This window comes from Camelina sativa, chromosome 11 (assembly GCF_000633955.1).
Source record: "Camelina sativa cultivar DH55 chromosome 11, Cs, whole genome shotgun sequence".
Classification (NCBI taxonomy): Eukaryota; Viridiplantae; Streptophyta; class Magnoliopsida; order Brassicales; family Brassicaceae; genus Camelina; species Camelina sativa.
Genome location: NC_025695.1, coordinates 1407444 through 1421484, shown reverse-complemented (window position 1 = coordinate 1421484; position 14041 = coordinate 1407444). Strand labels below are relative to the sequence as shown.

Genomic DNA, 14041 nt, shown 5'->3' with positions numbered 1-14041 from the left:
TTTTTTTTTTTTTTTTTAATTTCGTGGATATAATTTATTAGGGTTTTGAATTCGGTCTTATAAGGGTGAAAAAAAATCTTGAATTGGGATGAATTAGGGTTTAGAGTTAGTGGGTTTGTACTGCAAAGTATTGTTTTGATATTGGTGAGGATTGTGATTGAAGAGTGTTTTTAGGTTTTGCGCACTAAGTGCTCGATGAATTGTCTAAGTCAGGTGTTCCCTTTTCCTTAGAACCGCTTTTTTTTTTTTTTTTTTTTTTGGAAACAAAAAAACTTTAGTGTCTTGTCCTTGTTGTTTGTTCTCTAACTGTTTGGATTCTTCTCTGTCTCTCTTTAATCTTTTCCTTCTTCTGTGTTTGTTTTTTTTCGTCTTTTGAGATTCATCAAGAGATGCGTTTTTTTTTTTTATGTGTGTGTGTGTGTGTGGCAGTAAAGAGTCCTCTTTTCGAAGTTATTGTTCAACTGTTTATCTGATTCTTGTTTGTTTACACAGTTACTTTTATAGTTAAGCAGTGAGAATTCGAATCCATCTTTACATGTCCAGATTTTTGAATCTATGATCTATTTGTATGAATGATTATGCCTAAATCAGACTGTGGAATAAGACTTGTTTGGTAGAATGGTAGAATGAAACTCTTATGATTGGGGAGATTGTAGTTATAGTTTATCGTGTCGCTGATTGGATTTTACTTTCGATTTAATTCTGTAGAGAGTACCTAAACGATCACGAGATCAAGATCAACGGCATTCTCATTTTGCAAGAGAGTGAAATCATTTGTGAGGATGGACCCCCAACATACCGGTGATTTGTTGAAGTAATTATCATTTATGCAGGCTTCTTTGTTACCCATATAATCTTTGTGTATTTTAGTTACGTGTGTTGTTAACTGAATTCGTTTTTGATTGTCAAAAAGCCATTTGGAGAAGCAAAGTGAATTACTCAAAGAAGCTCATAAGACCATGTCACAAGAACTCCAAACACTCCAGGTATTATGAATTATAAAGAAACACTTTTGATGAGCTTGTTGTCTTGTAATTAAGGATCAGAGATCATTAAACCGGTGAATTTGATATTTTGTTTGCAGGTTGAACATGAGATGATGATGCGTAAACTCTATGAGCTAATGACCACTCATCGTTTAAATCAAAAGGTATGTTCTGTTTACTTTTCGCTAAAAGAGAGATTAGAGGATTGTGTGTTTGTATGCCTTTAAAATCTTGCTTTGATTTTTAGTGTCCTCCTACTGGACGTGGGATATTATTATTTGCATGCCCTCATAAGTATCCGCGTACTGCTTACTAAGCGAACTTGGTTTTGCAGAAAATGGAGGAAACTCAAACTCAAAATGTGTTGGAGGGAAGAGAAACAGTTGAAGATTCTCTATCAACACTAACGATTGGTGATGAAGAAGAACATTGAAGAACTCCACTAGTCAGAATAGACCGGGCCGGTTTGGGCCGGGCTTGAAAGGGAAGATCTTAGTAGGTTCGGAAGAGAGGTTTGTGTTCAGATACTGTATTTTTGAATCTCGGTTCTATTTTTACAAAGAATCTGTAACCTATGTCCATATATGTATAAATATGCAATTTCTGTAATCTAAAAGCGATAAAACAATGTCATAAAGTAACATCAATTGCCTGCAAAAAGAATGGAGATCCTCCTATTTTCTTAGTGCTCAAAACATTCTTCACTAAAAGTTTCCATCTTTTCTCATCTTTCCTGCTCTGTGTCTTCATCCTCTCCTTGAAATTATTGCAAAGAGGGACTTTACACTGTTCCGAGTCTACGCAAATACGGGAATGAAGCTCAAGAAGCTGCCACATTCTCTTGCAGCGGCTGCAACCACCAGGGATTGATCTTAGTTTGCATACCGCTAAATGTTTTAACAGCTGCTCTAAACCGTTGCACGCTTGAAATCCGCAAGAGACATGAGGGGTTTCGATCTTTGTTGGGCCTATTTCTCTGCATCCATCTCTACATATATGAACAAAAGCCTCCATTGCATCATACAACTGTGTGTAAGTCTGTATCTCTTTCTGTTTCCTGTTTCTTTGCTTCACACACTGCAAAAAGACATCATTTGAAACGAAAACTCATCAGAAAACTGTGGAAGTATATGTATCTTTTAGGGTGCAGGAGTTTGGTGTAATTATTACATTAAGCTCGTAAGCGACAGAGCGTAAGAGCTCTTTCTGGAGTCTAGGATGGCTCTCTTTCATTGCTAGCCATCCTTGAGAAGTAGAAACTTCTTCAAAGTTCTTGAGAATCATTCTGTGACATAGAAGACCAAGACGAGGAGCATCACAGAGAAGAGCTAGCTGAAACACATCGATCACATTCTCTTTGTTGAGCAAAAACTTTTCGAATTCTGACTCGCACACTCGTTTCAGATGCGGAACAACGTAGACATGTGACAACACAAGTAGATGCACTGCGAAATCTTCCATATCTTGTTTCTCATAGCTGCAAAAACAGAGGAAAGAGATTAAGTAATGTAATTATAATTATAACCAAAAAAATTTCCACAATTGTTTGGATTAAGGGCAAAAGGTAATTAATTAATTTACCAAGAAGAGTATAAGAATCGAATGAAAACTCGAACAGCGTCGTGTGGAACACCGAGGATTGAGATAGATTTACGATGAGGTCTTCTCTTATCTTGCTTCATCATTCCTTTGATTACATCTGAAGCCATTCCCTGATTACAAGAAATGATAAATCTTAATTAAGATTCAATTAATGATATATATAATTTTTTATAAGTATTTAAGATTAATAAAATGTTTTGTGAGGAACTTACGATGACATTAGAATGTGCGTAGACCAAACCATTATCATCCGTATGAATCAAAACATCAGCTCCATGAGCTTCGTCGAACATACGATCCCATGAATCTCTTGTAGCTTTAGAGACAAAGCTTTGACAACTTGTTCTTCGCGTAAACAGATCCGTTGACTTTAGTACTACTACCGGATAAGGCGGTGGTGATGGTGGTCCTCCTGAAACTTTTTCCGATGAGATGTTCTCCATATATATATCTCAGTTTTTAGAGATCTAAAGAGAAAATGAGGTGAGGTGTTCAGATTTTATTTTTTAAGAGAATTGTGAGTTATAATTGGTTGGAAATCGAAAAAACTGTGAACTGTGTAAAACAGAGAGGATTGTATCAAATAGATAAGTAAGTGCTGATTCATATACACGTCGGACGAACTTTCTTAATCACTCACTTTTTAATTTTATTCTCTATCCATTTTTATTTCCTAGTCTGAATACATTTATATCCAAGTATTTACACAATTAATACACAATTAAAATAGGAAAAAGATAATCAAATATTCAAATATTGGCTTATATCCAGATCTATTATTCTTTATTTGATTTAATTATCCACTGATTAAGCTAGTGGTTGGCGACGACGTGTACTTAGAATACAAATATTTACTTTTTTTTTTTTTTAATTCGATAGTTCACATAAGATATGTGGTTGTCATAACATTAGATTGGTAATTCAAAGTTTCAAGCGGTACAAACTAAAGTATAAACGGATAGAATAAACAATAGTATATAAGTGTGGTTAGTATTAAAAACGGATGAGATAGATAGATCATTGATAAATTAATCCACATGACTCTTAAAAATGTATAAAAAATCAACCAAAACGTTAATATTCAAACCGCGTTTCAAATGCCTTGTTTTGGGTTGGTGGACGGTCCAAAGCGGTTCACAAAACAAAACATGGCAAAATTGACAAAAAAATAAATAAGAGATTAATATGTTTTATGGATAATACGTTGAAGATATCGATTTTTTTTCATATAAAAATGTTGCCTCGTTCAACTAGAATATAATTACATGTTGAAGTGAACCGTTCAAACTTCAAATATAAATATATTACGTTATATGTCAGCGCAATTAAATAATCCTAATATAAAATTCGTATAATTTTCGGTTAATATATAAACCCCAAAAAGTGTCAGCTCCTAGTCATGTATTATGTGTATAAAACACATATCCTAATCCCACTAATTACAGAAGGAGTCAGCTAAATAAATCTTGGTCTCGACTATGTTTACATTCTTGTTAGAAAATTATTATTTATTTTTTTGTTATGAAACTATAGTTATTTCATGAATTGATAATATCATCTAGTGGTTTCATTTTTTACTCTTCAGATCAGTTAAAAGTTGAAAACATTAATCCAAGTTTAAGATATATTGTATCACTTTTTCCAAGAATAAATCATTTCATTAGTTTAAAGACTTGTTCAAAGAAAATCCATCCAATTACATAAAATAAAATAATAATGCCATATGAATTTTGAACCATTTTAAAGACCGACCATCATTAGGTAAAAAGACCGTAACATTATGATAGGTAATACTCCTTTTATATTATAAATTAAGAAATAAATACTTTAAAAAAGTTTAACCAATCACAAACAAAACTGCATAATATAAAGTATTAAACTAATCTAAAAGTTATATAGAAACTTGAAAATATCCTATATTATAAAATAAAAAAACTTCTCTAAACATCTTATAAAAAGGAAGGAGTATAAGTTATAATTATATGCTTTTTTTTGTTTCATTTGATGAGATTATGTTGTGAAAAACGTCACCATTGCCTTTTTGCGACAACCGAACAATTTAACATATGATTATACGAAAAGTATGATTAAATATAAATGAAAAGCGGTAATTAAATAACGCAATTATTACTCGCTGACTCATCCCCAAAAAAGGAAAAAAAAATGATAGAGCGCTTTTGAATATAGTAGAGTATATACTTGGTCAGGAGTGTGTGTAAGTTGCTGGCACGTTGACCTCTTCGTATACTTCATGGGGCACTTTCTCTTTTACAAGTGCTGCTAATATGACAAATCAGATAAATTTTTAGTAGAATATATATCAAAATCACATTTTAAATCACTAAATAAACTAAGATAGTTTAACGTAAACAGAAAAAAATATATATATATATACTTTGACCATACAAACAAAAATTGTGAGATTGTATATAGCATGGGAATGGAACCACACAATCACTAAATTGTTTAGCTATGTATCGCTCACACATGGGCCACTCATATGTTAATGGGCCCGTTACAAACGCTTCGATAAAAACATTTGGGTCTCGCCTTACAAAAATCAAACAGAGTTGCAACGATTTAGAATGAGACTGAAGTCTAGTTTGATTAGCTTGAAATCAAAGCTTTCAAGATCAGGCAACAGACTCATCTCCTTCTTCCATTCCCATTTTGGCAATTTCAATACCACACAGTCTTCTTCTTCTAGTTTGTTGTCTTGTCTCTGTTTCCTCAATACTAATAAAGATCAGAGGATGAGCCAGATCAGACCCAGAAGTTCCCCGTGTAACAACAATTTCCTTTGTAGGCCAGTTTTGATCTTAATTTTATTATACAATGCCCAATGCAGCTAGTCTGATCGATGTTGTGAAGCTTCTGCATTCAAGGAAGATGTTTCCTTTGGCTGCGACGCAAAGGAACAAGAAAGCGAGGAAGAGTGAAAGATACATGTCAAAGGAAGATGGTGTGAAATAGGCTTGTAGAAGCGCTTCGAGAACTATGGTTGAAGACTTGATGGACATGGAAGAGCTTCTCTATTATTGGAATAATCTGAATAACCCTATCTTCCTTGATCTTGTTACTAGATTCTATGGAGAGCTCTGCACTGAATTGTTCCCAATGGATGATGAGTGTTAAAAATTGATCAAAATGGGTTTTATGTGTGTTAACTCTGATCTTCTGAATTTGTGATGCAGAGTATATTTCTCTGTGTTCTGTATTTTAGTAAGTTCTGCAACTTCTCCAAGTGACAGCAACTCTTATTTCAAAGCTCTTCCGTGGTCGTTGTCTCCACATCAACCGAATGAGTAAACTTCGCTTACAAAGCATCCACAGTCTTCCATACAGTCGCCGCCATATCTTTTATCGCCGCCATAAGCCTCTTTGATAGAATAAAAGCCCGATACGTTTTAAAAATTAACCGAGTCCCACATCGGATATATAATAAACAGATACTAACCCATAACCCCCTATAAATTAAAAAAAGCTAATCCACTTTTGCTTACAAAGCATCCACACAGTAGTGGGCCTTTCTTGAAGGGCCGACTGTTGAAAAGTACCAATATTTTTTCTAACGTTTTATCCACACAGTATTGGGCTTTCTTGAAGGCCCGACTGTTGGAAAGTACCAATATTTTTTCTAACGTTTTTGCGTTTTTTTTCTTCGGCTTTTTAAGCTTTTCTTTTTTTTTTATACGGATTTTTTACTTTTTTTTTTTTTTTTTGGTTTTGGTTAAGTGTTGAATTTTGAATTTGGGTAAGCAAACCGGATACAACATCCGGTCCATATTCTTTGTGGTCTGTAAGAGGTGTTCTAGGTCCAACATGCGTTACACATAACTTAAATTTAACATTTTTTTTTTTTGAGAATCATACTTTTTTTTTAATTTTTTAAAAAATTTTATATTTATGTTTTTTAACTTTTAAAATTTTTAAGGTTTTTTATGAATATTATTATTATAAATAAATTGTTTTGTCTTCTTTGATATTTTTGTTTAAGGTTTTGCAGATAATATTTCTCTTAAATTTGTATAGTATGATATGATTTCCGGATATATATTTTTTTAAAATAACACAATTAAACTTCTCGTGTAACGATCATCGTCGCATGTACACAAATTTATTCTATTTAAGAATTTTCGCAATTTTTCTGTATGTAATTACCAATTTTTTCGTTCCTCTAACAATTTCTTTTAAACTTTTTACAACAACTGAATAGTTTATTGAAAATTGAATACATATATGTTTTTTTTTTGTCAGAAGTCACTACAATTCAAAAAATAAAACGTATGTGTGTATGCATAAGAAGGGCCAATAGAGTTTATGTGTAGGAAATAGTAATTGAGAGAAAATGTAATAAATAATAAAAATAATATGGCAAAGCCTCTTGACTCTTGTTGTTGTTTGTAACAAAATGGGAATTGCTTTCTTGTCTTCTTCATCTACCTTATTATATATTCTAATAAATAATAAATTTATACAACATAAGGGCATACATGTATATAATTCTAATTATTTTCATTTTTCTTGTTAACTGTTATAATTCGATGGCAAGTGTATGGTATGTGTAACAATTAAATGAGCAGTTTCATTATATAAGTTGGAAGGTGACTCTAAAGCGTGAACCAGAAGAGTTCACACGAGTTTCAAGACTTCTTTTATTAATTCGGATAAGCTGTGATGTATGTACATACATACTCTCTTTTTTTTTTTGTGTGTGTTTACTAGCACTTCATCTTATATATATAGTGAATCAAACATGAAAATATTGTCGATAACATTTATGGTTAGTATAATTGCAAACAGTGCACATCTAACACAACGGATATAAATCGGAAGAGTTAGGTGGCTGATAATTTTGTTGTACTCTATTCCTTCAACGAACCATTTTAGCTAGATTGCAATAATATTATGTTATGTTAACATTTTTTTTTTTTTTTGGTCAAAGAGAGAAAATGAGTTTGTGAACGTTTTGTAATATACACAAAGACTTAACCCATTTTATATACTTGTTTTAACTCCGGTCATTTCTACCTCTTTTCAGAAGGCTGGATTGTCCAATAAACACTGACTAGTAACTATACAAAGTAGTTGATTAAAATTTTGTAATTTCCATGATCTATACTTCTTCCTTTATAGAGACTTGTATATTCTCTCGCTGAAACCATGATGCTTCCCACCTAACCCAATACTTGGTAGTTGTTACACTTACACACACGAAAATAAAAATCGAAAAATCGAGAAATGAAAAAAAATTACTTATCCAAGCTGTACCTAAGTTAAGTTATACAAATCGGACACAGGTAAATAGAAATATTTGGTCAAAGTTTGACCATCTTGGAATCGTAAAAAAAAACTACACCAGTCAAAGGTTCCACTTAGATGGGCACCAAGCCCCAAAGAAACTTAACACATGGCACAGACTATATGGTCAGGGCACAGTAATTATTTATTTTAATTTTTTTTTTTACTCTTTAAGGAAACTTATCTAAGCTAGTAGTGATACGCATGATGTCACATTTTTTATTTATAAAGAAAATGGTTATAGTAGTATATCATAAGGTTTTTGGATTGTTACGAGTTAGGCAGAGGTGGAGCGTCTTCTTCTTCTTCGTTTCTGAGGCAATCCAGCCTTTTCGCACGTGACCGACGCTCGTCCACTGTAGTTATTGTCACGTGCGCCATCATTCCACCATCAATTTTTTTTTTCATATTTCTTCTATATGTATTATCATACAATTGATATCTGATAAGTGTTATGTCTTTTTTGTCCCATAGAGAGCTTCGGGACCTTCTTGTGGAAATAGAGGGACCGAGTTCCTTTGTTTTTTTTGGTAGAGTATGAAATAGACTACTTACTACTAATTCGCCTCGAAAGGAATCATAATAAGTAGATTAGAAAACAATGTCTATAACGTGTGTTAGGTATCCTAGATTTGTTAGTGAGATCATTAAAAATGTGATCAAATTGTATTTGGTTACTAACTCTATTTTTCTTTATAAGTCTTTTTAAGTGTTCACTATGTTCAAATATGACCGTTTCTTTTCTCTCATTTCATACGTAATGTGTAATTTACTAATACTACATTTTATTTCCCACATAATGTTTTTTTTTATGAAATTTGTAAAATAGACCACAAAAGTCTTTTGATTCCTTATCAACAAGGGAATACAATCATAGAAAAGAAGAAAGCACGAGAGAGCAAAAATAACAAAAAAAAAAATTGGACATAGAAATTCGCCAAGTGAGTTGGCTTAACGACCCAAAATTGTTTTTTAAGTTATAAAAAAGAGACTACACAAATTCATCATAATCGTTACTAATTCTGGTAAATCTTTGAAATTACATCACATCTTCCAGATTCAAAGTTCTTAAAATGTATTTTCGAGTTACTGCATGATAAAAAATAATATAAAATGACAAATTAATAGCAGGTGTAAATTAATATTTATTGTTTCGTCTGTTTTGTGAAATCAGTCCCTTTGTCTTGATATACTAATATCTCAGAGATTTTTTTTAACATAATGTAATCATTGTATATATATATATAATATAGATACACATAGAAATGCACAATAATAAAAGTCAGAACTTAAGAAAAAAAAAGGAAACACAAAATAATCTAGAAAAATAAGAATATTACTTGTATCTAGGGGGATAGATCGAACAAATGCTGATACTTCTTCACTAACATACACATAAAAGTTGCAGATTTTGGATCTTGCGTCTTCTTGGTTTTATACCCTTTTCCTTACAACTCTTCTTATAAATATCAATTTAATACTAGTATGAAGAAAATTTTATAATCCTATATAAATACTGAATGTGAATGACTCGGCTCCACAGTCATGCACCAATATTTAAAGAAGTATTTTTGAAAAAAAAGAACAACGAGAGGAAGGGGAAACCTATATGTCAAATAAAGGGGCCAGAAACACATAAAGATGGGAGCCTCCGATGGTTTTGAATATTTATTTTCATTTTTAAGTTTATTTACGACTAAACTTAATTCAAACTAGATTAGTAAAGTGTTATCCGTTTTCTCTTTTTAATCCGACATCTTGTAATAGTATAATTCCACTTGATTCAAACGGGATAATCAGAATATTATGGATTAATGTAATTCTTTTTAGGTTCATAAATTTACACTTCCTAGTCAAACGAAAATAGAAGAAAACTACTTCCTTGATATTATTTTAATCGATTGGAAGGTTTCTTTAACACACAGATTATTTTTTTTTAAAATAAAATTTAGTTAAACATTATTCAACCACTGAAAAAGTAAACTGCAAAATACAAAAACTACAAAACATAAATAATTAATTAGTTTTACATTAAAAAAAAAATATTATTTAAAATGAAATATATTATTTTTTGGCTAAAGCATCACTTATTTGGATACTGAATAAGTATTAAGGTACATGATTATAAAAAAAAAGGAATCCACAGTAGTACATAATTAAATTTTCTATGGCAAAAATATACAGTAAGTTCTACTTAAGACCATAAAGGGAGATGAAAGGATAGATAGGAACTGTTGTTGGTTTTACGATAATGATACATCGGATCCTGCTTTCAATTATCTTTGTACGCATCAAAACTCATGGTAAGTTTTTTGGAATACGCTTATGGGACCTACGGTTTTTTTTTACAATAAATATACTCATACAGTATGTCTCTCTGTATTTCTTACCTACGTTCCATATGTGTATTAGCATACGTACATCTACTCACACGTATAAATTTTTCATATACATACAAAGTTCGTGTCTCTTAACATCTATAGAGACCCAAATACATACATAGTATTTATGAAACTCTAGAGGACTTTGCAGGTTGGTCAGAGTTGCACATGAATAAGGAGAAGACACAACTCTTTCACGCAGGCTTGAGTCAATTCGAATCCAATGTTTTGTTAAGTTATGGATTCACAGATGGATCTCTGCCTATTAGATATTTGGGTCGACCCCTGATGAGTAGAAAGCTAAAAGTTGCAGAATACGCTCCTCTTATTGAGAAGATTTCAGCTCGATTCAATTCCTGGACTACCAGATCTCTATCATTTGCAGGCAGACTTCAACTGATTGCATCTGTAATTTTTGGAACTATTAACTTTTGGATATCCACCTTCATTCTCCCACTTGGTTGTATTAAGAAAATTGAATCTTTATGTTCAAGTTTTCTCTGGTCTGGTAGTATCGATAAGAGAGGAATGGTGAAAGTGGCTTGGTCTCAAGTCTGCTTGCCAAAAAATGAAGGAGGCCTGGGATTAAGGAGGTTTGCGGAGTGGAATAGAACTCTATGTTTAAGAATGATTTGGCTCATGTTTTCTAACAGTGGCTCTCTCTGGGTTGCCTGGCATAAGCATCACAACTGCAGCAATACAACAAGTTTCTGGAATTTGTCTGAAAAACCCACTGATTCATGGAATTGGAAGTGCCTGCTAAGGCTACGAGGTCTAGCTGAGAGATTTCTCAAATGTAACATTGGTAATGGCAGGCTCGCCAGCTTCTGGTTTGACAATTGGACACCTCTTGGCCCTTTGATCAAAACCATTGGCAGTCACGGCCCTAGAGACCTCATAATTGAGTTAAATGCAAAGGTTTCTGATGCATGCAATTATGAAGGTTCGAAGTTGGCAGATCCGAGATCTGAGCAGACACTGAGCCTTCATGTGCATCTAACCAGTATAGACAAGCCAAGTGATGAGAAAGGTTCAGACAGTTGAATGGATGGTAGATAACAAAGGCTGCAATGGCTTCTCTTCAGCTAAAACTTGGTATGTGCTAAGACCGAGAGCGGCTACAGTCGATTAGTACACTTCTGTTTGGTTCAAAGGGGCCACACCTAAACATGCTTTCTTTATGTCGATTGCAAACCTTGATCGCCTGCCTACAAAAATCAGACTTGAGCGCTGGGGTCTGCAGATCAATACATCATGCACTCTTTGTTTCGCTCATGCTGAAACAAGAGATCATTTGTTGTTGTCGTGTGATTATGCTCTGTTCCTATGGAATGCAGTGAGCAGGAGATTGGAACAGCCACCCATATCTTTTCTTACATGGTCTGATTTAGTCTCTTGGACGAAGGTTAAGAACAACAGGTCGCCACCTATCCTGCGTAAACTGATTGCACAATCAGTATTGTACGCCATCTGGAAACAGCGTAATAACCTGCACCACAATCAGATTCATGTGTTACCATCGATACTTTTCTCTAACACCATCACTGCCAGAATTCTCAACAAGCACTTCAAGAAGCTGATGAGCTTATGGATTTAACGAAGTTAGAACTTTTTCTAATTTGTCCTGTTGCTTTCTTGTTTTATCTTTTTGCTGAGAAACCAACTACACAGGCTGTATAATTTGTATCACCAAACTATTCATATTTATATGATATTTGCAATTTAGCAAAAAAAAAATAGTGAGTAGTGACTACTAACACATCATGAATTAAGTTAAGGTAACACTAAAACGTACGCACACTTGTATGACCTTTAAGGTCTAATTCTAAAACGACACCGGTTTTGATGTNAAAAAAAAAAAAAAAACAACATCTACATGAGTTATGCTATTACTAGTCAGAGCCGGCCCAAAGACCAAGCCAATAAAGCAGATGCTTGTGGTCCTATAGAAAATTCTATATTTTATAACCAATTTTCGGTCTTTTTTTCAAAAAAATTGTCTAGTCTAGTGATATCAATCTTATATTGCGTGTATTCTAGCTCGGGTTCGACTCGTACAAGCGTCAAAACAGCCTTTTTATTTTTCTTTATTTGTGGCCTTTAAAATCATAGAGCCGACTCTGTTACTAGCTCATCTAACATGGAAGTCATTTACTCATTACCGCGAATATATATAACTGTAAAGAAAAGAAGAAAAAGATTTACTCAGAGAAGAAAAAATCGAGTAATAAAATTTAAAAAAACTGTAAAATGACCAAGCATTCATTAATAGTGGTAGATATGGAACTAAACTGAAAAAGTTGAGAAGATTTATTTTTAGTGGGAATGGAATGGTGTTTTCCCCACTGATTCCTAGAAAACATTATTGTTAATCACTTCTAGTTTCGGAAACAAATTTGAAGGTCTTTTTGAACTTTATTTTCGTCCATTGGATGATGAGTTTCTAGGTCGCCAATTTAAATGAACTAAACATATAAGTGGAAAATAATTAATAAAAACTAAGAATTCCTCTGTTTTTGAAGTTCACTATTCTGTTTAAATAAAAGTATATATTATATAACTCAAAACCTATTAGAAATAGATTTCCACTTTATCTTAGAAGTTACCACAAAAGCAACAAGGGGAAAGAGAGTACGTGGAATACACTAATGAGAAGTGTTAAGAAGGACGTTGTATTTGGAATGTGGTGTTACTTTCTTCACAGAATTTCAAAGGGGATCATTATTCTTTTGTTAACTAATGATTGATACAAATTCAAGGGATCCTATATAAATCTGATCTCATATATACAAAAAAAAAAAAATTGCATAAGTACAGGTTACAACAATAACAGTATAAGTGAACTGTGAACCTTGTTCATGTTAGAGGTCTAGGATTGTCTCAATAAGTTCGATGGTCAGTAAAAGCAATGATGTTATATCATGTATGAGAGTTTCTAATACACATGTAAGTCTCATTTCCCCAATAGTTCTACGCGCTTGCCATTTGCTGAATCAAATAAAAAGATATATATACCATTTATATATGATATATCATGAGCTACTAGAAAGAAAAAAAACACAATTTTGAATATGTTATCCACGTGACACGAATGGAGTTGTTTATACCTGATCCACAAAAGTTACCCTATAAATAATAACACATTCATATGAACACCTTTCGTATCCCAAACACATTCACGTAAATGCCGTTAACTTATATGTCTATACATACGTTTCTTATTATAATTCTTTAGTATTTAGTTTTATTTTATTTTCGTATTTAGTTTTATTTTTCGTATTTATTTCTATTAATAAGAATTTCCTAAATAGATTTAATTACAACATGGAAATCTCTGAAATTTTTAAACATTTGTTCTGAAAATAATATGTTTAAATAATAAAAAGTCAAACATATACACATATTTACTAACATTAAAATAGATACATCTTATTTTTCTTTTTCTAATAAATTTTTAACACAAAATCTAAAAACCATAAACCAAAATCTAAAATCTAAAAACTAGAAACTAGAATTCAAAAACTACTTAAAAACTTGTAAACATTCATGGCCTAAGATAAACAAGTGATATTAAAAATCATAATTGACTAGCATCAAAAAGTCTTCAAAGACAAGTAACACTACTGGAAAAAAAAAAAGAAAAAAAAAGAGTAATAATTCCTTTAAAATACGTGATTTATGTGTCGACCCTAATTTTAATTTAAAATGTGATTAATTAGTTTAATACATAGGGGGTTAAATGGTTAATGAAGAAAATAAAACGCAAATACG

The 14041-nt window shown here is 32.4% G+C and overlaps 2 protein-coding genes across 4 annotated transcripts; one reads left to right on the top strand and one right to left on the bottom strand.

Moving 5' to 3' along the window:
* On the top strand, positions 336-1627 carry LOC104720999. 3 transcript variants are annotated; one of them, XM_010438901.2, is made up of 5 exons: positions 336-511; positions 709-814; positions 914-986; positions 1085-1150; positions 1321-1627. In XM_010438901.2, the coding sequence occupies exons 2-5, from the start codon at positions 783-785 to the stop codon at positions 1417-1419; spliced, it is 270 nt and encodes an 89-aa protein (XP_010437203.1). In that variant the 5' UTR covers positions 336-511; positions 709-782; the 3' UTR covers positions 1420-1627. The 3 variants fall into 3 exon arrangements, with proteins under 3 accessions (XP_010437203.1, XP_010437202.1, XP_010437201.1); XM_010438900.2 differs by having other exon boundaries at positions 336-621; XM_010438899.2 differs by having other exon boundaries at positions 336-814.
* LOC104721000 (BTB/POZ and TAZ domain-containing protein 5-like) lies at positions 1555-3165 on the bottom strand. Its single transcript, XM_010438903.2, has 4 exons — positions 2801-3165; positions 2568-2698; positions 2157-2463; positions 1555-2063 (listed from the first exon to the last, which is right to left on the bottom strand). The coding sequence occupies exons 1-4, from the start codon at positions 3029-3031 to the stop codon at positions 1617-1619; spliced, it is 1116 nt and encodes a 371-aa protein (XP_010437205.1). The 5' UTR covers positions 3032-3165; the 3' UTR covers positions 1555-1616.